At 39.1% G+C, this 25,913-nt stretch overlaps 3 protein-coding genes across 9 annotated transcripts; 1 reads left to right on the top strand and 2 right to left on the bottom strand.

The window, feature by feature from the left end:
* LOC117807703 (Y-box-binding protein 2-B-like) lies at nt 1-9,846 on the bottom strand. Its single transcript, XM_034677080.1, is given in 13 exon segments — nt 1-659; nt 988-1,064; nt 1,172-1,303; nt 1,656-1,857; nt 1,957-2,036; nt 2,330-2,566; nt 2,666-2,755; nt 2,833-2,866; nt 2,971-3,034; nt 3,931-4,027; nt 4,029-4,143; nt 9,188-9,276; nt 9,796-9,846. Coding segments are annotated over 12 exon segments (1,215 nt in total). The 5' UTR covers nt 9,832-9,846; the 3' UTR covers nt 1-659; nt 988-1,025.
* Nucleotides 9,111-19,502, top strand: LOC117807705 (eukaryotic translation initiation factor 5A-1). 4 transcript variants are annotated; one of them, XM_034677087.1, is made up of 6 exons: nt 9,112-9,489; nt 11,391-11,563; nt 12,922-13,026; nt 15,118-15,249; nt 17,674-17,746; nt 18,667-19,502. In XM_034677087.1, exons 2-5 carry the CDS (start codon nt 11,396-11,398, stop codon nt 17,734-17,736), a joined length of 468 nt encoding a protein of 155 aa, XP_034532978.1. In that variant the 5' UTR covers nt 9,112-9,489; nt 11,391-11,395; the 3' UTR covers nt 17,737-17,746; nt 18,667-19,502. The 4 variants fall into 4 exon arrangements, with proteins under 4 accessions (XP_034532980.1, XP_034532978.1, XP_034532977.1 ...); XM_034677089.1 differs by having other exon boundaries at nt 9,111-9,489; nt 11,394-11,563; nt 17,674-19,502; XM_034677086.1 differs by having other exon boundaries at nt 9,113-9,489; nt 17,674-19,502.
* gps2 (G protein pathway suppressor 2) lies at nt 19,384-25,521 on the bottom strand. Of its 4 annotated transcripts, none has more exons than XM_034677085.1 (11): nt 25,351-25,521; nt 24,856-24,973; nt 23,017-23,126; nt 22,807-22,919; nt 22,614-22,693; nt 22,428-22,507; nt 22,163-22,334; nt 21,971-22,054; nt 21,771-21,847; nt 21,542-21,637; nt 19,384-20,022 (listed from the first exon to the last, which is right to left on the bottom strand). In XM_034677085.1, the coding sequence occupies exons 2-11, from the start codon at nt 24,947-24,949 to the stop codon at nt 19,930-19,932; spliced, it is 999 nt and encodes a 332-aa protein (XP_034532976.1). In that variant the 5' UTR covers nt 24,950-24,973; nt 25,351-25,521; the 3' UTR covers nt 19,384-19,929. The 4 variants fall into 4 exon arrangements, with proteins under 4 accessions (XP_034532976.1, XP_034532975.1, XP_034532973.1 ...); XM_034677084.1 differs by having other exon boundaries at nt 22,804-22,919; XM_034677082.1 differs by having other exon boundaries at nt 21,971-22,057; nt 25,351-25,520.
* Nucleotides 25,522-25,913: the final 392 nt, after the last annotated feature.

Here is a 25,913-nt window from a genome sequence, read left to right on the forward strand (position 1 = left end):
TGAGATTTGCAAACATGATTTATTACCATCTTCATAATTATTGACATTGCACATAATCCCCTCCAAAGAAAAGCACACACAAATAAGTACAACAAAAATAAAGTTTCTTTTTTATCAATCTACCCTCAACTTGAGGAGACGAAAGAAGTGGTAGATTTAAGACTTGAGGTGGTAACAGAACTAAACTGTCTCCCATAATGCACCACCAACCTCACACCTGCTTGGTTTTCCCCTCTTCAACCAAATTAAAGTTAAATAAAACTCAAGGCTGGGTCCTCTATGAACTTCTTGAATTTTCCCATATTTAGGAATTAAAGAATATTAGATTTCAAAGGGAGGTTGGAATAACTGGGCTACCAAGCAGACTGTCCATTCTTTCCCATTTTTCTTCCTTAAAGATGTACTTTTAAATTTCTAAATATGCACCCTCCACCCATCTGCATGTATCCCCCTTTTTCTTCCTCCTTAGGTCAACCCTCTCCAAATTTAAGTGTCTACACAAACAACACACTACCTAAGAGAACTGAAGGGAGGAGGGGAGAGAGGGGGCTAAGGGCTGACAGTGAGTCAGGATGGGTTGGAGGATGAGGAGCGGGGGTGTAGGGAGGGGAGAGCAGTGCATGTGTTCTGAAATAGGTCCAGTCCTCCAACCCTAGGACCTACGAAGACAAAGACAACAAATAAAGACAGGCAAAGGAGACACAGGGAGAAGACGATAAAGAAACAAAGAATTGAAACACAAGAGACTTCTTAATGTGAAACAAGAATGACATTAAAACTGTAAAACTAAACTCTGTATAAAGCTCTGACTGTCCCTTTAATGGCATCATTCCACCTTACAAGAGACATTACGACAGAGCGGCCATCATCCGTCATCTTTCTCGCTGTGACAGATAGTGCAACTCTGCAACACTACACCCTCATGTCTCCCACCCTGCCTGACCCAGATCTGACCCAGACCTGACCACTCTGCTGTGGGGTCCCCACCTCTTGCCAAGGGTCATGCGACTGTCCTCTTGCTGGCGTCACTCTGTCGCTGCTGGGACTGTTGGGGCGTCTTCCTGCTGTAAGGAGAGAGAGAGAGAAACGTTTGTCTCATCATGTCATCCATCAGTGATCGTATAAATTGAGAGAAATGGGTTGAGGAAAAATGTGGTTTAAGAAACTTTACCTCGGTTGATTTTGGTGTTTTAGGAGAGGTTTTTGGGGAAGCCTTTGGTGATTTTGTCGTGGGTTTAAGGTCTGATGATTTTGAGTTCTGAGGAGGGGTTCCAGGTTCTGATGCAGACTTCTCTGTATCATTCTGAATTTGTGCAAGCAAAACAAAAGAGGTGGGGGTGTATTTAGCATGCAATAGTCTATCAGTAAAAATTACTTCCAGGAAAATTCTCTGAGCTTCCAGTTTTGTTGCTCTGATCAATATTTCCAGATAAGAATATAAAAATCCTGTTTCAGACCTGCATGTTTGACTTAAGGCATGTTGGACACATTATGTATAAAAGACATCTGTCCACAAAACAGACCAATAAAATAGCTTAAAAGCAAGTTCTTATTTACTTACTCTTCTTTAACTGTACTTGGATTAAGAAGAAGCTCATCTTTCGACCATGGGGGACTTAAAGTAGTTCGAACACCACACACTGCAACTGACTCACTTTTGAGGTAGAGGACTCCGAGTTCCTTTGCCTACGACGTCTAGTCTGGCGGCGTTGTTTCTGTCCCTCGGCTGTTTCTCCGTTGGTGTGGGATTCCTCCGAGGCTTCTGTCTGCTTCACCTCACCTTGCTCCTGGGTCTCTGTGGGTGCTGCCTGCTGGTCGTCTTCAGTCTGATCATGAGGCGGACGAGGGCGGAAGGGCCTGTCAAGCACATAAAAAACATTTAATCTGCTCTGCTACTGTTCAGTTCTGATGCTCAAAATGAAACGTATTTTCAATACTCATTTCTGGTCAATTCACCTGCGGTACGGACGCCAGAACCTGCGTTGTTGTGGTCGTTTTGATTCTTCACCTTCTCCATTTTGCTCTCCAGCTTCACCCTGAGGAAGTGTAACCAGACAAAATCTTAAAACAGTTCCAAATGTATAAAAATAAGTTATATAATTTTGTTGGATCCCTAAAATATTTAAGGTTCCCTTATGGTTTGAATTTTCCAAATCACCCCATTCACCCAATGTTGTTCTCAATGGTGTTTCGCCACAATCTGATTATAAGACCTGCCTTTACCTTTTTTTTAACTTAAGAAGTAAGGCACCCCTTTACCATCATCGCTGTTTGTTTCAAGCTCTAAGGGTTGTCATATTCGTGTAGCAATCTTTTCGGGTTATCTTACATCTTCAGGTCGTGGTCTACGAGGCCTCCGGCGGCGCTGCTGAGGTCTCGTTACCCCGTTCTCTCCTGATCCCTCTTCATCCCCATTTGGGGCTTGGCCATCAGCCAGTTTGCCCTCGTCTCCGGGCCGAGGGCTGCGGGGGAAGAATCGTCTACGAAAGCGCCGTTTGTTGGGTGCGTAACGGCTGCCTTTGACTGGAATGCCACCCGGACCAGTTACATTGGCTGCTTCTGAGCCCTTTGGGACACCAATGAGGGGAAGGGCTGGTTAATTGAACAGTACTATACCTCAAAGTGTTGTGGCCATGCTATGCCACCAAGATATCTGAACTCTCACCTTGGCTGCTTCAATCACATCAAACTCTACAACCTCCCCGTCTCCCACACTGCGGAGGAATTTTCTAGGATTGTTCTTCTTGATAGCAGTCTGAGGAAACAAATAAACAATGAAATACTGGTTCCATCAAACCATAAGACATAACTTTGAAATGCACCTTGTTTTACCTGATGAACAAACACGTCTTCTTTGGTATCATTTCTGAGAGAAAAGCAATTATTAAGTAACGAGTCTGAATAGGAAAATTAAATTAAATCATGGGTAGGGTACCATATAACAGTTATGTCATGCAGAGGAAACATTACCTGTTAATGAAGCCATATCCGTTTCTCACATTGAACCACTTCACTGTGCCTTGGACCAAGGTGGCTGCAGCAACAGGATGAAAATGATTAAATGTTTATCCCAGAAAACATCTCACCTGAGATAAACTTGACCATTCAGATATTATATGATAGGGGACTGTTATCTTGCTTGCATCAATGGCAGCCTTGCCTACAAGAAGGAATGAGAGTTCTGCATGTCAATCATTAACAGTAAGACTTTGAAACCAGGGCAAAGCTGGGTCACGAGGGCTGAGGGCTGCTTAAAAACAAGACACCACGGTTTTATTCTTAAGAAGTGGTCATTTATACACCAAGAGACCATTATCACAGACCTGACGAAGACAAGTGGCTGACTGCTTGCTGTGAAAGTCGCTCCAAGACATCTAATTGGTAATTAATTTGCACCTGTGAGGGTCCATGCGCACATCCCGAATTTAGCGCGCATCAAATACAATCTGAATGTCAAATGTTAGCACTTGTAACACAGTTCAAACATTATCAAAATGTCTTATTTTTTATGACAAACTTAAAAAGAGGAAGTTTCGTTAAAAATAAAGACAATGCAGCCAGAGACTACTCATGTTCTACTGACCTACTTTCTATCAATACATTTAAATAATCCATTTTCTTTTAAAGATATGTTTTTTTAGTAGGGATCTGACTTTATTATTAATTCCAACAAAAGCATAGTATCAATCACACAGGACACGTGTTGCTAAAAAAATGACTGATTTAATTAGGTTCTCTTTTAAGTTCCCTTTTTTACGCAAATATGACAAGGTTACGATTTTTACGCATAAGGGACATGACTGCATGTCAGACTTATTTGGCAACACATCAGTCTATTTCCCCACACTTATATATTCTACGTACATTTAAACTCAAAATACAGCTCCAATGAATCCTAAACAAACACCAGTAACACTTCTTTACACTCACCTATGACTTTCCTCTCTGGCTGTGGCTTGTCTTCCTCAGGTGCCGATGGAGGAGCGCTCTGCGCCTCGGCGTCGGTCATGCTCGCTGTTGGATTACTACACATTCACTCCCGAGTCCCCTCCCTCACGCACTTCCAGAAACTTTTCTTCTTCTTCTTCTTCTCTCTTGAAGTTTTCGCTGGTCGGCATCCTTGACGTCGCATTACTGCCCCCTCTTGGATAAAGGCAATATTTTTTTTATCATGCATCATTTTAGTCTCGTACCTATGGTGGCTGGGAAGTGCAATGCAAATTACAAGGATGAAACAGTTCTACTAAAAACATATTTACATTTAAGAAAACAAATTCAGAATCAGAGACATTTTTTAAACCGATGAGACAATTTTACAAGTGATTGAACATTCTCACTAACAAAATTACAAACAGCAGATTCTGACGGAAAAAAGAATGTATTGACGATTTCCAAAATAAAAGACGTCTGTAATATGAAAATGTGCAACAGCCAGGGAGTTAATGTATATTTTACATTAAAAACTGTGTTTCAAGTAAAACATTTTGATTCAGACTGATAAGACAACACCTCTAAATGTGTTCCTGCCAATCACAGCTATATCTGAATTGGAATTTCAAAATAAATGTATATGCTAAATTTCCAATGCTTTTTATTATGAAATTCCAAATCAGATATAGCAGTGATTGGCAGGAACACATTTCAGGTGTTCTCTTATCAGTCTGAATCAAAGTTGAAACAGGGTTTTTAGTGTCAAAAATATATAATAATTCCCTGGCTGTGGCACGTTTTCATATTACAGACATCTTTTATTTTGAAAACCGTTGGTACGTTCCTTTTCTGTCAGATTCTGGGGTTTGTAATTTGATTTCTATTGGGATTGTTTTAACGTGTTCCTACTCTCGTCTTCTTTTCTCTGCTGGCGACTGGTCAAACATTTACCGTATAAGTTTGAAATAAATTGAGTTTAATATGAATAATATCCTCCATGTTGTTTACTGAAGCCATTGGACACTAATGTTTTTGCCACACTGTCAACAGGAAGAGCTAAATCATAAACTACATAAATGTGCCTGTCCCTTTTATTTGGGTAGATGAATGTGATATGATGTGTGATCTGCTTGTCCCTATGCTGTTCAGAATCAATTATTATAAATGAATAATTAAATAGAAGGATTACTGTTATGGGATTTTGACCAATCACAATCAAGTATTCAACACAGCTGCATTATTTGTAAGAAAGCTGGGTAATAACACAAGGTACTGACATAAATAAGTTGAGATCTAAAGAAAACAACTTCTCCTTCTTCATTTCAGATTAAAGCCCAGCCTTCAAAATTATATTTACTTAATAAGGCATGTCCAAAGTACGGCCCAGGGGCCAATCGCGGCCCAAGGTCCATATATTTATGGCCCCAAGCTTCCATCTTAAAATGTGTTATTTATATCAAAGAAATGAATCACCTTCTGAATCATCTGTACATTTGCAGTTTCTTTCAAGCGCACAAATAAAACTAAAGAAGAACTCTTAAAGTTGACAGATTTTCAAATTAATGTTTTTATCATGACGTGAAAATGTTCTTGATGAACACTAAAAGTTCAGAAGACACAAGAGAGGACACAAGACATAATCAAAATTATGAAATTGTGCAAAAAAAGAAATGTTCAAAATGCAGGAAAATAGTTATTTAGGTCTTAAAATGTCATCTGCTGGTCTGAAAAGTCTTAAAAACAACATGAAAAAGAAGTGTGATGACATCCAGACTGCAGTCCTGCCATAGGAAAATAATGAGACACTATTTTTCCCACATTGCCCAACCCTAATGAAAAAAAAAATTCCTCCAGAAGAAGATAAAGTGTGCTAATGTTTACGTGGCTTGTGGAGAACTGAGGACTTCATAGTTACTGATTTATTGAGAAAAAAGTAAAATTATTGTTATTAAATAGAGATTTCATATATGACTTTTATGATTCCTAAGTCTCAGTAGGAGCCAAAGGCCCTGAGGTATTCTGACAAAATCATATGTGGCCCTCTTTGAATAAAGTTTGATGTCTGTACTAAATGAACATAAGTATCATGGGTTTAATTCACTTTGACCCTGTGAATAATAAATACACAAGTTCAGTTGTATGTGTAAATAACTGTATCAGATCTAAATAAGCGTCCATTTCACACAAAGTGAGCCTGGTTTAGTTAACTAGTTAATGAGTCAAAAAGTTACAAGATCAATGGAGGGGGTTAGGAGATGATTGATAGAGTATAAAATAAATAAAACAGGGCACTACCACCCAATAAAGTATTACATTATTGTTTTAATGATGTTGTCTTTGGTTTCAGTACAATAATGTACCTTTGGGCCTCACTCGGTTATTTAAATGAAAGCATGACAGGTTTAGAGGGGAAGAAAAGGCTGATATGTTAATCATATTATTCCACTGTAGCCAGATTTTAATCTATGGGTGTGTTCAGACTGTGAAAACTTTGACCTCAACTTGCTTCAGTTGACCGAACAAGTTCTGTTTCCAGCCACTAGAGGGCAGCAAAGACACACATAATGCATTTATAAAGTTATAGAGCCCTGTGGGTGTTAATATTATAGATTTTTATGTGTTTGATTACATTTTTGTGTGAAAAAAAGAAAAAGTATTCAAGAAAGTAATCTGTTTATTGACCAAAAATGTGTTGAAATATGAAAATGAGTTTTACAATGCTGAGAAGTTATATGAATTTAAATCATTCACCTCAGTCAACTTTGGTTTTCTTATTTAAAGAAATGCTAAAACTGATCGTCCACGTTGGATTGTACGGATTGCTAAACTTTATGAAAAGGTGTGATGGACATGTTCATTTTAGTTTTGGTTTATTCTCAGATTGTTAGCTTGCCATTTTTTATTTAGCAGTCCTAAATAAACTTCAGAACAGCTTTGTTTGACAAAAGATTAGAGAAGTAATAAGAAAGTATTTATTTGAAGTTACAGTATCTGTGTCTTTAACTACAGCCCTCTGCACATAGGTCATAAGACTCCAGTTTCACTGCACTAAATTTAACCCAGCCGCTCTTACAACAGCCAAGTTCAACGAAACCATTTGCCGTGCACAGAAGCCCTGGGTCTCTAGACAGAAAAAGGAGGCTCTTATTAGAAGTGTAATTATTAGTACTAGAGGGAATTCTACCTGGCAGAGGAGCACACTGACAAGGTGGCAGCACTGGTGCTTTGGGTTGATTATGCTCTTTAAGATGCTGATTATTCTAACATGTTTTAGTGACATTAAAGTCCTGCATACACTCTGATTTCTGCAATATGTTCAGTGCACTATAACAATTCAGAAATTCTACTTCAATTGGTATGTTGGTATGTATCAGACATCAATAACATCTGAGCAACACTCATGTCGACACCGACACCTTAGTTGTTCTGTTTCTGTGCAGCAAGCAGCAGCTCCATGCAAAGTAAAAAACAGGACTCCAGGATAGCAGAGTGGTCCATGCTGCACGAGAATGAAAAGCTACGCATGCGCAATATGCCAAATTGCCGAGGTTTGTTTCATTGCCAGTGGGATGAAAGCAGTATCAAGCCACTTGACTTTACTGAAGGGCAGACCGGAAAACTATCACCTTTAGCTTCAGAATAAAAGCGTGTTATAGTATCGTCGACTGAAAAGAAGTCAACCATCCAAGTCATTGTATTGAAGAAAAATGTTATTGTACTTTATGAATGATCATATTTAATGAAGGATCTTGAATGTAATATCCACACACATGCATATACATGCTACAATAAAGAGTAAATAAAATGTATAGATGCATGTCTGCTGAGGGCTAGTGGCATATATTGTTTTGCAGTAAATTGTATGTACACATTTTAAAATAGTGTATTACCAACACTGTGAAATGCACTGCTGCCATTGCATTGCAATAATGTAATCCTATTTTGGGATCCACAATGTTACAAATAACAAGGAGATCAGGTCTGCTGAGTCAGTGATCACTTTTAAATCTCTTCTGAAAACATACTTTTACCATAGAGCCTTTCCTGATTTTATGTTCATTTCATTTTATTTCATTTTAAGAAACACATTTCAGGGGAATTCTGTCTTTTAAAGTGTGTTTTATTGCTTCATCTTGACTTGTTTTATTTTGCTGCCCATCTAAAGTACTTTGAACATAGTTTTTGAAAAGTGCACTAGAAATAAACATATTATTATTATTATAACTTTACTATTTAGTTATTTGCAGACATTTTATTTAAGTGAAATGGGGGATACTGTAATAAAAGAAACCTCTAAGCTTCGATAATATCAAACAACTATCCTTTCTCGAATGTCATTAAGTATAGTGTCCTCTACGACAGGGGTGTCAAATATACAGCCAGAGGTTCCAATCCGGCCCGCGGAACGACTTTGCAAAGTGAAAAAATTACAGAGAGGACATTAACTGCAATTTTTCAATAAAAATAACTACTATTTCAAATTTGTCCTCTGGGTGTTGCATAAAATCATATTGCTGACAGAGCGCACCTGAACAGCGCTTTTTTTTCCGGGATTTTTTTTCTCAAAGTGAGAAAATAGATTACTTGCTGTTTGCATAATCCAGTCGAGATTCATAAAGACTTTTTAGAGCACTATAAGATGATCCACTAACTACTAACACTAGCACTACACCCCTGCATGCAACACTGTCCAGCACGCAGACTGTTCATGCTGGAACTGAGGGGTTCAAAATAGTCAACTTTACCTTTTTCATTATTATAATCTATCTGTTCTTTTGCTGTTAACATTACACTCTGTGCAGGTGAATGGGAAACCTGTGTGCTCGGTGTGTTCGCATCAGGTTTCAGGACTTAAAGAGTAAAATATTCGGCCCACTATGAAACTCATTACGGCAAAAAATACAACAGCTGTTTTTGTAGAAAGATGGTTCATTAAATGTGAACATTTTCAGAATGTACTTGTACTTTTTTTGCAATAAAACAAAGGGAATCAGTTGGAGTTATTTATAGGTTATTATGTTATGATTTTACTGGTCCGGCCCACTTCAGATCAGCTTGGGCTTGTATGTGGCCCCTGAACTAAAATGAGTTTGACGCCCCTGCTCTACAGTAACATAGTCATAACGTATTAATGAGGGGCTTTTATTGTGACAGTCTCAGCAGGAAGTCGACTGTCATCCCTTCTCCATGCTCTGTCAGCGGTGAGTAGCTGGATGAGGGAGAGACGGAGAAGGTGGAGGCTGCAGACAGTACTTACACAGCAGGTTTCTGGGCTCTGGTCCTTCTCGGCCCGGTGGCTGACTCTGACGGTTGTGTGCCTCTGGAAGAGGTAGAACGCAATCTGGACTAGAGGGAAGAGAGGAGAGGAGAGGCGACAGGAATGAGAGAGGAATAATAAGAATAAGAAAAAAGGAGCGACATCGTGAACGAGACACTGAGGAGGAGACAAACCCGGGCCAGACGACCCTTTAGCACGGATACAGGGAGGCAAAGAGGAGGGGGAACTAACGGGATACAGGCTGATAAATCACAGTAAAGAGGAGAGGCATTATCAGTAGGGTAAGTTTCTTATCAGACGGGGCGTGTTTGCGCCTGAGCCGAAAAGTTACCCCATGCACATGTCTGTCTGAAGCTTATGATTCCCTTTAAACGCCCCCAAGAAGTCAGTCTGTTTGACAAGAAGACCCCTGACACATCAGACTGGAAGAGCTTCTTTGAATGTTGTGGAGAAATACCCTCGCCTTGTTCTCATTGTTTTAGAGTTTGCATTTTCCTCTAGATTTGGTTGATGCAAAAATGTGGGTGTGAAGAATAACTTTTTATTGCTTCAACACATATGCCCAGAGATAAAAATAAAATAATAACCTGATATATCCTATGCACGGGTGCACAAGAAGCCATCACGAGTATTAGCTTAGTCATTACAGAACACAACGGGCCAACACATTTCAGTGTCTGTAACAGGTAGCAAGTGAATTAAATAATAAGCGTCGTTATAAGTGAAGTCCGCAGGAATATCTCGACTGGTGCAAGTGTCTCGCAGCTTGTCATTGCGCCTCGCAGCTGTCGTTAATGGAAGAAGGGCCGTGGCACGTTCTTTACGCACTAGGCCGTGGCACGTTCTTTACGCAGTCGGCCGTGGCACGTTCTTTACGCACCAGGACGCAGTCAGCTTCTTTTCAACACTGCGGACAAACTGTTCAACCCCGCTGCCCCCCAGGGTGTGACTTACTTACTGCTACATGTTCATGTTGAGGTTGTTTAATATCTCACGGCTCGAGGCACCTTCATGACATGTGATGCATGTGTCAATAACCTGAACGAGTTTGCCCTTCTTGTCAAAAACAGCCTATTCTGTATTTATTAAAGTCGTTTTACCGAATTTAAACCTTAAGAAGTCGTTTTAATTAATTAACACTACGAGTTGGAGCTTAACTTGTGATAAACAGTTAGATTGTACTCGTGTCATGTAGGACCAGGTAACTTCAGCAAAGTTGAGCAGCAAAGTTTGCCACGAGCATTTATAAAACGCCCCGCAGTAAATATTTAACTAAATTACTCTCATTTAATTTGTGTTTATTTTAATGCTACTTTTACATTAGGACCGGCTAACAGGTGCCATATTTCTGCTGCTTTATTTAGCCCTGTCTGGTCTCCTTCTTCCTATGCACCCCCATGTTTTTCATTGATACCACCAGCCAACTCTCACATTTCCACCTTGTTCTGCTTGCCCAATATTCACCGGGCACAAGTGGGGGCTTGTGCACCCTATATATTTCCAATCCAATCCAATCCATTTTATTTATATAGCACATTTTTAAAAACAACAAAGTTACCAAAGTGCTGCACAACAAACACAAACAGTAGAAATAAATAATAGTAACATTTTAAATACAGTAAATTAAAAGACAAACAGAGACCAACACAATCTCATGCTGTATTAAAAGCCAAGGAGTAAAAATTAGTTTTACAACATGATTTAAAAGTATCCAAGGTGGGAGCCATTTTGACTCTGGTGGGTAGCTCATTCCACATTCCTTTACTACTACAGCTACTGCTGAAAAAGCTTGGCCACCCCTCGTCTTTTGTCGGCTTTTTGGCAAGACGAGACGCATCTGATCAGCAGACCTCAGTGCTCTGGAGGGGGGGTAGATGTGTATGAGGTCAGAGATGTACTGAGGTGCCAGACCATTTAGTGACTTTAAAACAAAAGTTGAAATCTTAGAATTAATTTTAAAATGGACAGGGAGCCATATTTGAATTGATATAATCCCACTTAATCTATCAAACTTTACAGAACCCAGTTTATAACTTGAAATCATATACTGTTTTAACTGATTAATGTGCATGTATTTGGGGCAACGTTTGTGTTCAGACTGCATTTAGGCAGTCTCAGAGAATGAATCTATAATAAGAATAGTGTATATTTGTGTTTGTGTCCTGTTTGTTGGCCTCCACAGCAGGTATGGCAGATGCAGACCTGGACTTCCAGACAGGTGATGCCGGGGCATCCGCCACCTTCCCCATGCAGTGCTCTGCCCTGCGCAAAAACGGCTTTGTTGTTCTAAAAAACCGACCCTGCAAGATCGTTGAGATGTCCACCTCCAAGACTGGCAAGCACGGTCACGCTAAGGTCAGAGAATCCTAAAGTGATGTCAAAATGTAAGAAGGAAAACCTTGTTAAACTTATAAAGCTGAAGGTTGTATTTGTGCTGTGATGTTACGCGAGACAAGAAACAAATAAGTAGAGCTGGGCGATATGGCCTAAGAACAATAACATGTTTAACTTAACTTTTGACATCGGTTGTGATAAATGAACGATTATCTTCTTTTTATTTATTTTTCTTAAAAAAAACATATAGTATATGTTTTATTATTTTTAGTATACATCCTATAGTTAAATATTTAAACTTAAAAAGCAGAATGAGTGATTCCAGATTGTGATGTATTTCCATATCTGCACGTTGTTAATTTTTATGGCTGTGTTAGTGATTTTTTTTATACAGCATTAAAAACCCTAAAGGGGAAAAATTATCTTGACAATTTTGCTACAAAAACTGAAATCGCCATGTTGTATTTTAAACCATTAATTTTAAATGGTACATTTATTTCAACATCTATTTGTCTTTCTCACAATCCATCACAACACTCAGGCGAAATGTCCTTAAAATTGCTTCTGTGGCTCTGTGACGATCATCAGGTAGCTCATCTTGGTTAATTGTGTGACCAGTCCCACCCCATCCAGTATTCATTTGTGAGATCTTCTCATGGTCCATCTGCTACAAGCATATCCACTAACCTAAGTATATATCTGATGGGGAATGACACAGAATTATACCTTAATTCACAACCTGAAAGTTTCAGGGCTTATGGTCTCCGCACCGCCGCTCCACGGGTGTCTCACAATGTAAACCCGTCATACTGCATGGGAAAGATGAGGTGTGTCCCGGGATGAATGGGCAGTGAGTTTACTGGGTCCTGTCAGATTTTAGGGCATCAGAGACACAGAACACCACAGCTAGCAACATCACAGGAATAATAAATGAATGAATAGATTAATAGCTAAAATAAAAGACGAGCAGGAGTGTGTCTGTTGGAGGTTCTGAATGTCGGTTTTGATGAATTGCCCAGCCCTACTATAAAGTGTAATAATTCAGGAGAGTATGAGGGAATTATCACTTTACCATCCATTTATCTCTGCAGTAAGCACAGGGTCACTGTCATTAATATTAATGCGGATTAATGGACACTTCAGTCTGTGCAGGAACACTAATGTGTCCCTGATGGGTTACAGTTTCCACTTTGCAAATAATTGCAATGAAAATTATATGATTATAAATGTTTAAACTTGATACTAATTGCATACTATGTCATGACTAACTACTTTTTTGTTTCTTTGTTTCATATACTTTGATAAAATAAAAATAAAACTATTGCGGACCAAACTTGAGTTATGAGCTAACCTTTACTGTGTGCTTTTGGCTCGGGCAGGTCCACATGGTAGGCATCGACATATTCTCTGGAAAGAAATATGAAGACATCTGTCCCTCCACCCACAACATGGACGTCCCCAACATCAAGAGAATGGATTATCAGGTGAGCCAGTTTGAGAGGTGTAAAATGCAGTGAAAGTAGATCCTTATGCAGAATCATGTTCAAATAAGTTACAAAAGTCTCTTACCTACTCATGGGGCCAGAAAAACAGCTACTGGTAGCTTCAGACTAACAAATATCTGAACTACCAACAACGAAATTAACATATAAATCACTTACAAATGTGGTTCTTGCTTCTGCAAAGTTTATGTGGTAGAAAATGAGGGCTGCTTCCTGAGCGAGGGAGTCATTTCAAGCTGATAAGGAATTTTTGGAATGGCCGTCTCTTGGGGAAAGAGTTGAATAAATGGTGCTGTTTCTTTTATCGTTGTAATATTCACAAAAGTATGCTTTGGTCTTTAATCAGAAGCAGAAGTTTTTCAGATTTATTTCTACATGAGTGCTGGGGGAGAATAAGCAGTTTGATGATCATTTGAAAAGCCCTGTCTATAAGTCAATAGTTTATTTTGCAAGAACAGATTTGCAGACATAAATCAACAAAGAAAGTAAGAGACATGTTAGGGGAAATAAGCTGTTTTATTTTTAAATATACAGTGTTAATCCATGAGTGTTTGTTGGAAGCATGAAATCAATGTGGTGCACCAGAGTGCATGAAGGGAACATCCTGTTTGTTTTTTGTTCAGGCTTATTATGATATATAGTCATGTTGCTCAAAGCATAAATTTCAAGTAAATGTGATCACATGATGCAATCTTTTAGTTGTATATGTGAATAATTCAGCCTAAAACGTATCTGTTAAAATAGTTACTTTTAGTTTGAAAGCAAGCTGATTTATTTAAGTGAACTCCCCCTTTGGAAACCCACACATACAATTGTTATGTTTGTGGGTAGACATGTAGAAAAGTGCTACAATTAGTATTTGTCAATACTGCATCAAAAGGTGCTTTTCAACCACAGGAACTTTCCCCAGGAAATAGAGGCTTTTTGAGGAATATAAATATCACCAAAGATTGCAGTTTTCCTCAGTGTTAAGTAGCTATTTAGTGCCTTTCAGCTCCTTGTTAAGGTTCACTAATTTGGTCCTGTTAAAAGTAATGTATGCTAATGTACATGTACTCAGTACTAAGACTGAAAAAGACAGCAACTAGCTTATAAATATAAGGTGTTTTTAGACTGCAGGAACTTTCCCCAGGAACTAGGGACCTATTTGAGGAACTAAAGGTGCTTTTCGACCCGCAGGGACCTGGGTCTAAATTTGTTCTGGGGTAGTTTAGTCCTCCTGAAAAGCCCATGCTCAGGTAGTAGTACTTTCCAAAGGTCCACCAAATGTTGGGGGCGAGGCCTGCAATGCTGAACATTTCTGATTAGTAGAGTAACCGCTGTGTTTTTATGTCACCCAACATCCACAATAACATCACACAAAACTGTGATTCACTTGGGTTTAATGTGTAAAATTTGTGTCTTATGAGTCTACCGCGAATGCTTCACTGTCAGCACCCGGTGTTACAGTATTAAGAGTGACCCTGTAAACTGGGGACTTTCCGCTGAACGTGTCAGTGGTTTTCAAGCTTATAACAGTTGTTGAACCACAGAGTCTTAATGCATCCTATTTCAGTTTTTTATTAAAATGTCAAAGTATCCTCATCAGATAAGTATTTAATGATAAAGCAAGTTCATGTGCTCTGTTGGCCACACCCCCACAATTGAGACATCATTAGAAGGCCCAGTATGTCCTCTTGACAGGACAGTAGGGTTTTTTACAGACTGCATATATGGTGCTTAACTTAGATGGCTAAAATGCATGTCCTCCACAGGGGACAAAAATGAATTGCCGAGTCTCAGGAGGTTAATTACGTTGACATGTATGTTATGTTATGTAACTCAAACAATCAATACAAATGAATGTGAGAGATTTTGGAAATGTGCAAGTAGGCGTGCTTCGTCCTCTTGATTACACGCTATTTGTAGAGACTGAGATTTGATATGCTACTTAGGAAGCTACTTCGTGCTAGCACTACTGATCAGATCAGATGGGCGATTAGATGTGTTAAATCACACACTCTCAGACAAAGACACTCTCCTGTCTTTAAATACAGAATCTGCTCACTCTTTTTCTGTTTTTAATTCTCTCAGCTGATCGGGATCCAAGAAGGCTACCTGTCCCTGCTCCAGGACAGTGGTGAGGTGAGGGAGGACCTAAAGATCCCTGAGGGGGACCTGGGCAAAGAGATTGAGAGCAGGCACGAAGCCGGAGAGGAGATCATGGTTAGTGCTCCCTTTTCACCTCACCTCCTTTAACTTTGTATTCTTGCTCTGTTCTGAAACAAGGAGGCGTGGTGAGCTTCATTATTCCCAGTGAATATAATCATAGAAAGAATCCTGCTTCCTGTGAAGCCAGCTGATACAAGGCTGAGGTGTCACGATTCACTGGCTCATCATTTAGTTCTACTGACAACTGCGTTACTGACGATTAGGGACACTGATCACAATTTGTTTCCTTATGGATTTAAATGTGGATTACCTTTCACAATAAATGTGTTATGTGGCTAACTTGCTTGTTTTTCATGTCCAAACTACAAATATTAAAGATTAAAAACAGAAAATTAAATAAATATTGATGTTTTAGCTCCATACAGAAGGACACCAAACAAGCTTATCTCACATCCCATGTACAGCTCTAAAATAAAGACCACAGATTGCAGAGCGATTGAATCCAGATGAGACAGGGTGCAGTCACATTAAACTCCACTGCTTTTTAAAATGATTGTGAAGTATTCATGATCCTTTAGTTGCTACATTGGGGTGTCAGGTGGACTGCAGTAAATCAGAATGACGTGACTCCTCTCTTAGTGTTTTATAGTCAAAGGATAGAGTGAAGTGCCATGACAGAGTATGAGGGGCATGTGAAGGAAAAAGCTTCTGAGATTAGAAACTGGAGTTGAAATATTACAAGAACAGGGTTGTTGTAAAACTGCGTCTTTTTTTCTCTGAAAAAATCAACTTTATTTTCATAATATGACTTTTTTCTATTACAACTTTGTTCTTGTAATATTGCAACTTTATTCTCCCAGATTTTATTTTCCCAGTACCATGACTCTAAACCCTTAAGACTTCATTTATGTAATATTGGGACTCCATTCTCGTTATATAACAATTTTATTCTCAAAATCTCTATTTTTAATTTAATGTGGCCTCAATACTCTGTAGTGCAGCCTCATGATACTCATGATTCTCTAAAATTAAATACACATTTGAATCATGACTTTTACCGCAAAACAATTAAATAATATTCAAAATGTAAGAAATACACTTTAAATAGTATGACTTGCTAGATTTAGTGCTCAATGTGGCCATTTAGAGACTCCTGGTAGAAATATTGATGCTGAAGTTGTATAGAAATTTCTGTTGTGTTTTTCTATCCCCATCCCTAGCTTTTATTTCCCTGGTTTTATCCATAGTTTTTATCTGACCTTCCCTGCTGCTTTTTACTTGTTTTATTTAACCACAGTGTCTTTGAACAAGTGTCTGCATCTTCTGTTTTTAACCCTGTTTTTATTCTTACTGCCTTTTTAATATGTCCTGTAGAACTTTGAGATTTGTCCAGAATGTAAAGTGCTTGATAAATAAAATGCATTATTACTTTTATTTATTTTATCTCTTTTTTTTGGAAATTACCATCAAATTCCAAAATTGTGATGAAATGTTGTTTTTAACATTTCTGCTGACATCTGATTCAATTATGAATATTTTTTTCCTCTGTCATCAATTTTCAGACTTAATGTAAATTCAGAAATTTTGAGAAAACAAAGAGTTGGAGTATGAAAATCAGTCCTAAAGCAACATGTTGAACCAACATGGTGCATCAGAATATCAAGATCAGGGGAATGTAAATTGTACGGTGGCCCTGAAGGACAAAACAAATTTACAAAAGATGAAACACTTTTACAAAGTTGGAGACAAATTTACATTTTGGAAAACTTTTTTCCTTTTATAAAACAAAATTACATTAGCAAAACACTTTTTCCAAGGCCAAAACAAATTTACATTTAAGAAAACAAATTTACAAAAAAAAAAAAAACACTTTTACAAGCGGTGAGACAATCTTACAAATGATGGAACACTTTTACCATTTCTGAAACACATTTACTTTCATTTTTAACGGAAAGGGAATGTACCAAACACCTGACTTGATCCGGTACCAAACGGAGTACCAGTACCAAACGCAGTACCAGTACCAAACGGAGTACCAGTACCAAACAGAGTAACAGTACCAAACGTCGCTCCGTTTGGTTTCTCTCCATCCAAACAAACTAAATAACCCCTCACTCGATCATTCCCTGATCACTTCCGGTATTTGGTAGATTCCCTTTCCGTTAAAAATGAATTGTTAAGTTGTTTCAGAAATTGTAAAAGTGTTCCGCCGTTTGTAAAAGTGTCTCACCACTTGTAAATGTGTTTTTTATTTTGTAAATTTGGTTTGGCTTTGGTAAAAGTGTTGTGATTTTGTAATTTTAATTTTCCAAAATGTAAATTTGTCTCCAACTTTGTAAAAGTGCTTCATCTTTTGTAAATTAGTTTTGTCCTTCAGGGCCAGCGTAAAAATTGAAAGTGAGAATGTTTGCTACACCAGGCTTAACAGACAGAAATGAAAAAAAAAACACACTCAAACTGTCCTGTGTGTTCCTGCAGATCACTGTTCTAAATGCAATGGATGAAGAAGCTGCGATCGGCATTAAAGCCCTGGGTAAATAAGCCACTGCAGGTAAATACAGAGCTACAGCTGTGTGTGGACATGCAGCTGCTTTTCAGCTCCACCCACCCACCGCCTGACCCAGCCTGCCTGAAGACGAGTGTGTGTGTGTGTGTGTGTGTGTGTGTGTGTGTGTGTGTGTGTGTGTGTGTGTGTGTGTGTGTGTGTGTGTGTGTTTGCGTGTTGTGCACCAAGCCAACAGCATGTGCCATGGTAGTGCGAGTGTGTGTGATTTCATGTTTCTGTACGACTTATTATTGTTCATCAATGAACGGAGGGGGAGGCAACTCTAGTGGACGGTACCTGAGGTTATGTTGGATTGTAAGCTCGTTATAAAAGGAAAAGAAGCACTTAAAGAATTATGCATATTGACGACACTGGAAATTTGTATTTGTTTGACATGGCGGTTTTATGCAAGGACTTTTTTTTGTATATATTTGTTTGAATGGAGGGGTTTATAATCAGAACTAATTGGAGGATACCACTCTGGATTTGCCTGCCCCCTTTCTGTATTTTCTTTCATGTTAACACTATGATGTGCATGTGTGTCATTTCTAAGTAGCACAGTGAAGCAGAGATGAAAGCATACTGTCATATTTGTTCTGATGTTTTTTTTGTTTTTTTAATTTGCACTTGATTTTACAGCCTGTTGCTTCCTGTATTTGTCAAGAATCCGCTTGTAGCTTTGTTGTAACGTCCGGTCAAACTGTTTTATGCACTTTCTCCACTTCAGACGGTGGGCTGTAGAATAAAGTGTCCACAAAAAAAATGTGTTTCAAAACTGCTGGTTGTGCAATGTGTCCTCTGCAGAGGCTTCATGAACACTGTCATATTAAAACACGTCTCAAGATTTTTTTATTTCCCCTAGCATCCTCCTTTTCTCACTTTTCTTTCTTTCTTTTTCTTTCTTCTTTCTTTGCAATCTGTTTCAGGGCAAACAAGATGCACTGGACCTTGGGGAAAAAGGAGGGGATATTGCCTCGTCAATGCTCTTCTCCCTCTTTTTTCTGTCTTTTCGTCTTTGTTTTTCACACTCTCTCTCCCTCACTCTGTTTTCTGACCCTTCTTTGGTCTCATTTAGAAAAAAAAAACTTTAATAAATAGTTGGAATAGTTGTCAAAAAAATCATTCTCTACATACACGCACACTGACTAAAAACCACACCAGTTCGGACTGACGGCCTTCAAAAGGTCTGGAGTTGAATATTCAGTAGCTTCCTCCCATCAGGGTAAAGAAAGGTGGTGATCATGTCACATCTGTTTTATTTTTTATACATGTTCCCCTGTTTTATGAAGGGCTTCAACTCTACATCTGCAGATTTCTGTTGAGGCTTGTTCAATGTGTGTGCCATACATGACATTTTCTGTGTGGTATCTGAACAAGCCCGTCCCTCCTCCGCTGTTTATTCGATCACCTGAAACTTGTCTATTAAACAAAGGTTACAAACAAGGTACATGGGGTTCATTTTCTTTTTGTCTCAAGGAGTTTAAAGGGCGGAAACAAAAATTGTAATTTGCAGAGGCTGTTTAGAGTCCACACGGAGCAGTTGGATGAAAGTAGAGAGGCATTATTAAGAAGAACAATTAAGTTTGAGCAACAATTCAGGACGTGTGTGCAGATTGTCTGCAAACAAATAAAGGCGACACAAATTGTTGGTTGCGGTATTTTCATTTTTGTTTATTTAGCAACCTAAGAGCTTTAAACTGCAGAGACTTGTAATTGTTTTATAAGAGAAAATTCAAAAAATAAACAAGGAAATGCTCCGTAATTTTCAACTCAATAAAAGAGTCTTTCCTTAAACGAACCGGTGCTGTGATGCTGATTTTATCCACGTGCACCAAAATGTAAATATTAGTGCTGCAGCCCTGACGATGAACATTTACAAGGAATAATCTCTGGCTCATGCAGTCTCGCTTTATACATGATATTAACATTTTAGTGTACATAAGCACCATCAGAATGGCTTTACAGTGTAGGTAAAATAATCTATTTTACAATTGAACATCATGTAAAGTTGGTTAAAAATTAAAAGCACATGAGGGCTGCAGATCTCTGGAACACGTCGGAGAGAAAAAAAAAACACAAATTAAATTTTTTTTTGAAGGAGTCAAACGAAAACTCGCCCCAGAGGACCTCCAGATTCTTGAGCGAGGCTGTGACATCCGAGGGATGAAGAGGACGACGGTGGTCCCGAGTTACTTGCCATGATGGTAGAACCTCTGCCCGCTTTGGCTGTGAGGGAGGAAGCTGTGACGAGGAGCACCCTGAGGAGAACTCTGGAACGGGGACTTGGGATTGAAACACAAACATGACATGAGTTAACGTGATGACTTTACTAACCAAGCCTCCCTGTCACCACAGTTAGTCCAAAATGCTGCTGCTCATCTTTTAACTGGCAAAGCGAGCACATTATCCCCATCCTTGCCTCCCTGTTCATTTTAGGATTTTATTGTTTGTTTTTAAATCTTTAAATGGAGTAGCTCCAGTACATTTCCGACCTCCTGCAAAGCTACACTCCCGCAAGGTCTTTGAGGTCTGCTGGTCAGCAGCTCCTTGTGGTCCGTAAGACCAGGCTGAAAACCAGGGGTGGCCGTGCCTTCTCGGTAGTGGCCCCCAAACTGTGGAACGAGCTACACCCCCCCATGTTAGATTGTCCCCAACATTACTGACTTTTAAATCCCACCTTAAAACAAATTTTTACTCCTTGGCTTTTAACCCAGCATGAGAGTTGTGTGGCCTCTGTCTCTGTCTGTTCTTTTATCGTAATTTTTAATTTGTTCTTACAGTTTTTTTTATGGTTTTTTTTAATATGTATTTTTTGAAAGTGTTTTATTTGTTTTATTTTTTATTTTTTTATTTTTTTTATTAGATTTTATTTTTTGTCAGCGTATGTTCTGTGTGTTTTCACTTATTTTGCCACACTATGCAGCATGTTGTAAACTTGATTTTTTTTGTTTTTTAAATGTGTATATATAAACAAAGTGGATTGTATTGGATTGGACTAAAAAGGTTGGTATTAAGAAGGAGTGAATTTCTTTTAACAAACTGAGTTTTAATGAAGTTTCGTAACTAATTTTACTTTCTTTCTTGATCTTAGATTTTTTTAATATTTTATGTTTTCATGCTTATGTTTGTTTAATGTCATATTTTAAATTGGGTATTTTCAGACAAGGTATGGTGTTATGGAATTAACCTGATTTTGGATCTACAATTAAATGTTGGGCAAGTTCTGAGATGAATCGAATAATTTAAGGGTTCATTTCGGTTAAGACAAGATCAGTTGTGATTCTGTGTCCGGCGTGAAAGTTAGACTGCAAGTTACGGACTTCAGAGCAGTGAAGGGGGGCTGATTATTTATAATAATCCCTCCTAATTTAAATAAATAAGAAGACCCAACACTATTTACTATGTACGTTAAGTTACATAAGTACACAGAGAGAGAGAGAGAGTAGACCAAACATAACTGGCCGCATATAAAATTTTAATGTTTGCTGTGTGTTTTCGTTGATTGTTCATGTTCTGGTTTTTGTTTTTAACTCTGTAAAGCACTTTGAATTGCTCTTTGTATGAATGGTGCTTTATAAATAAACTTGCCTTGCCTTCACTAGAAGAAAAGGCTGGAAGAGTGAGACAAAAATCTCTTGGAGTAAAAACAAGAGGTAACTTTTCTTTTCCATTCTGCCTCAGTGAGGCCACAGGGTGGTGCCAGAGGAAAGATTATGCAGCCAAATGACTCTCACCTGGAGTTCTAAACGCAGAATATAGAAACAGTCGTGGGAATGAATGAGTGTGTTTGGAGGGATTTACCTTTGCGGTAGGAATCTGGACCGTCATCGATGGTGTGGGCAGCAGTCCAGTAGCAGAGGGATGCATAGTTGGTGGATGCATGGGCCTTAAAGCTCCCTGAGAGAACAGCAAATATTTATCAACACAAAATATATCCAATGATTAAAACTATTTGTTTCCAAATAATCAAACTTATGAATCAAGCCCAAAAAGCACAGATAGTTATTATTGTTATTTTGAAATGTCTTACTGCATCAGTGAAGCCTGACTGTTGGTTGGCGTGTTCCAGCTGCTTCTGCAGAGGGATTCCTGCTCCAGGAATGTATCCTGCATGAGACAAGTTCTCATTATCAAACAGTTAACATCAAAACCACCATTATTGAGTCTCTGCATTCTTTTTCTTTGGCTGTAGCCGCCTATTATGAGTAGTTATTATCAAAGAGGACCAACCAGGCTGGGAGGTGAAGTGACTGTGGACAGGGTATCCAGGCTGCTGGTGGGGGAGGTATGGCATGGCCTGAAACGCAGATGCACCTGCTGAAGAATGAGATCCATGGTTTAAATTGTTACTCCAAGAGTGCAAAAAAAAAAGCCCATATAGATCATTGATCATCAATAGGGGTATCCAATTCATGCCTTTACCTCTGATCTGAGAGCTGCTGGCGAAGCTGGCGGGCACAGATGGTCCAGCGGCGTAGGTAGAAGGGTGCTGAGACTGGGAAACCCCGTAAGGCTCATGGACCCCCTGGCCTCCGCTGAACTGTCCGTGCTCTGCTGAGCCCGAGCTGAACCCGGGTGTCTGATAGTGACGAGCCTAATAAAGAAAGAAGAAAGGGGTTAACCCTGCTGACTGATTAAAACAGTGAACATCTGAAAAAACAAGTAGAAGGTTGTTTCCTTTACTCACTGGAATCACCGCAGCAGGGAAAAGCTGTTTGCTCCGTTCTCCGAGCAGCGCTCCAGGTCGACTGTGGCTGACGGGACTGCCTGTGAGAACAACAGAAAAAGACCTGATGAATAAAAGTTTCAGAAGCAGACTTTTCAAGATGAACTAGAAGAGGTTAGAGGCAGGAATAGCTGAATACAGCCTTACCTTGAATGCTGAGGAGATGCTGCCCTGCGTGCATGGGCAGGCTGGATTGATAACTTGCTGAGGTCAATGTTGTAATATCACTATAAAAAAACAAGAAGTGCCACTGAGTACCAACAATCTTTTTTTAAATATTATGTCTGTGAAATCTGTTAAGTAATGGAAGAGAGAACAAACGTAGTGGTTTCCTTACTACCTCTGCTCCTTCCTGCGTCTCTTCTCCTCCTCATGGAGAACCTTCTTGAGCTGTAAGAAGAGCTGGTGCTTCTCCTCTTGAAGTCCCTGAAGTTTTTCTCCCATCTTCATCACCTGAAGGATAAAGTACAGATTAGAATTTTTGAATAAATATGTCCCTGCTCCAGGTGAAAGAGCTAAATCATAAAGACGTGGAGCACAAATCACAAACCTGTTCTTTGGTTTCCTCCAGAGACATCCTTTCCTCGATTTCTTTTGTTCTCTTCCTCTCTTCCTCCTCCTTCATCTTTTGCTCCATCATTTTGTCCACCTCTTCCTCCTCTGAAAAATTGTATACATGTTAATGTGTGGAAAATCTGGTTGAACAGAGGAAACGGCATCTGTAGGAGGATTGGGACTGAGAGTTATTCTTCTTCTTTCTTTATTTAACAAGGTAAAAGACACATTAAGATTTAAAACCTCTTTTTCAAGAGTGATCTGGCCAAGACGGCAGCACAAAATAGGTTACAACACACAAGCACACAAAACAACACAAGCAGAATACGGTCACAGTTTCACATGGTTTCATGATTACACAGTGCAATCACAAGATCCAATTGAGCTTGTTTCTGTCTTTTATGATTGACTTGAATTCCCCCAGAGTTACAAGATGTGTCAGCTTCAAGTCCTCCTGCACATCATTCCAGGTAAACAGGGCTGAAAATTTAACAGCCTTTTTGCCCAGTTCAGTTCTGACTCTCGGGACCTGCAACTGTATGATGTCCTGAGAGCGCAGGCCATATCAGCTGAGGTTTCTACACATGTGTACACACAAGTATGTAGGGAGAAGTCCAAGAATAGATTTATAAATAAAAATCAGCCAGTGTGAGAGTCTACGACCGTACAAAGATGGACAGTGTGCGACAGCGTATAAGGAACAGTGATGTACATGATAGCTGCAACCAGTAATAAAACGCAAAGCAGAGTGATGTACAGTATCTCATTTCTTTAAAAACTGATCAGGAGCATTCATAAAAAAGTTGTGGTGATCATTTTTTTCTGACTTTCAATGAAAAACATGATTTATTTCTAAAAAAGAAGCCCAATTTCAGCTTCAACTTCGAAACAAGTTTATCAATGTGCAGTTTAAAGACTGACAGGTTCTCATCACGCAGAATGCCTAGGTATTTATAAGACTTGACCATTTCAATTTCAACCCCATGAGCATTAGACAACCTGGGGAGGTGAGATGGAAGCTGTTTGCTATTTGAAAATAGCATGGTCTTTGATTTATCTGCATTCAGCACTAACTTGAGCTGAGTTAAGCAGGACTGAGCAGTATCAAAGGCTGACAGTATGAACTCAAGGGATCTTAAAACTGAAGAAGATGAACAATAAATGACTGTGTCGTCAGCATATAAATAGGATACAGCATTAGACAAACTATCACATAGACTGCAAGACTGAGTCATTTGTATGACAGTTGCACTCTGTCCCTGCAATGAATGGCACAATCATCAAGTGACAGAGTTACAAAGCTTGGTGTTGTTTTTGATCAAACTCTTTCTTTTGGTCTTCACAAGAGTGTCCCTTTTTCACCTGAGAAATATCACTAAGATTAGATCAATCCTGTCTTTCAGTGATGCTGAAACTCTTATACATGCATTTATTTCATCACGGTTGGATTATTGTAATGTTCTTTTGTCGGGTCTGCCCAAGAAGAGTCTGCGAGTTCTGTAGATGGTGCAGAATGCAGCAGCTCGCCTCCTGACTGGGTCAAACAGGTATGAGCACATAACTCCAGTGCTCTCCTCTCTTCACTGGTTGCCTGTTTATGGCTGATGTTTCTTATGTTGTGTTGTGTTTTTGTTTGTTATTTGTTTTTAAGTTTTGTAAAGCACTTTGATCGAAAGCGCTCTATAAACAAAATTACTATTATTATTTTAGATTATTCACATAAATATTAACTTACTTCTATCAGACTTTGACACCAAATGGTCCCTTGTTATCTGACCTCTTTAGTGACAGTGTCAGCAGGGCTTGGGAAGGTTTTTGAACATTGAGAGCTCACCTTGTCTCTTGCGCTCTCTCTCCCTCATGATGTGTTTGTGGAGGGCTCTGGCCATCGCGTTGGACAGCTTGGGTCTCTCCAGAAGAGCGGGCATGGTGACAGGTAGTGGAGGGGCCAGCTGGTTCGGACACAATATTTAATAATTGTTCAATAAAAAAAAAACATTCACATGTTTAGAGCTCATTGTATCTATCTCACAGTGTAACCTGCACAAACACCACATACACAGAAGTCACTGGCCCAGCGGCTATTCGGCTACCTGCTAACTTAGCATTGCTTTTTAGGTGTTGGACTTCAATGAAATGTATCATAACACAGCAAACAGTGAAGTATAGCTTAGGATACAAATATAAAGAGCAACATAATGCACACTAGCTAAAGCAGTTTGACTCGTACGCATGCCCGTGAAATCACAGATACTAGCTAGCTTGATAGCTACCTAGCTGTAACGTATTTTCCCTTTAGTTTGAGGTCATAGTTCACCGAGGATCTTACTTTTGTTGCTTATCCGCCTTGCTGCTTTGAGAATGATGTGACTTGATCGAGTGCGGAGCAGCTGGAAAGCTGAATTCTGTATTTCTACATAAAAAATAAACAGACTGAGATGTTTTCCGCCCGGGTGATGAGAGGAGCGCTTCCGGTGCCAAGGGACGAGGGGGTTTTCTCCCGAACTGCATCATGGGAAATGTAGTCAACTGTTTGTTTATAGATTTCTCGCACACCACAGGCCAGAGCAGCGAATTCATGGTTGTTTGTTAATTTATTTGAGCAGTGATTCTCAAATGGGGGTACGCGGGAGTACTGCAAGGAGTACATGACAAATGTTAAAAAAAAAAAAAAATGCATCACAACAAGTTTTAAAAACAAATCTGATTTAAAGCTCCTGTGTTGACTTTGTTGCCCCCCTGTGGACTAAATGATCTTGCTTATTTTGTCCTGTACATATGTAAATTATGTTATCTCCTCCTGCTTTCAACCAACAGTCAACTATTTCACTCATGAAGAATATTTACTGCAGAAAAAGTTTTTTTCTTTGATGTGCTGTCAATCACCTCATC

Source organism: Notolabrus celidotus, chromosome 23 (assembly GCF_009762535.1).
Source record: "Notolabrus celidotus isolate fNotCel1 chromosome 23, fNotCel1.pri, whole genome shotgun sequence".
Taxonomy (NCBI): Eukaryota; Metazoa; Chordata; class Actinopteri; order Labriformes; family Labridae; genus Notolabrus; species Notolabrus celidotus.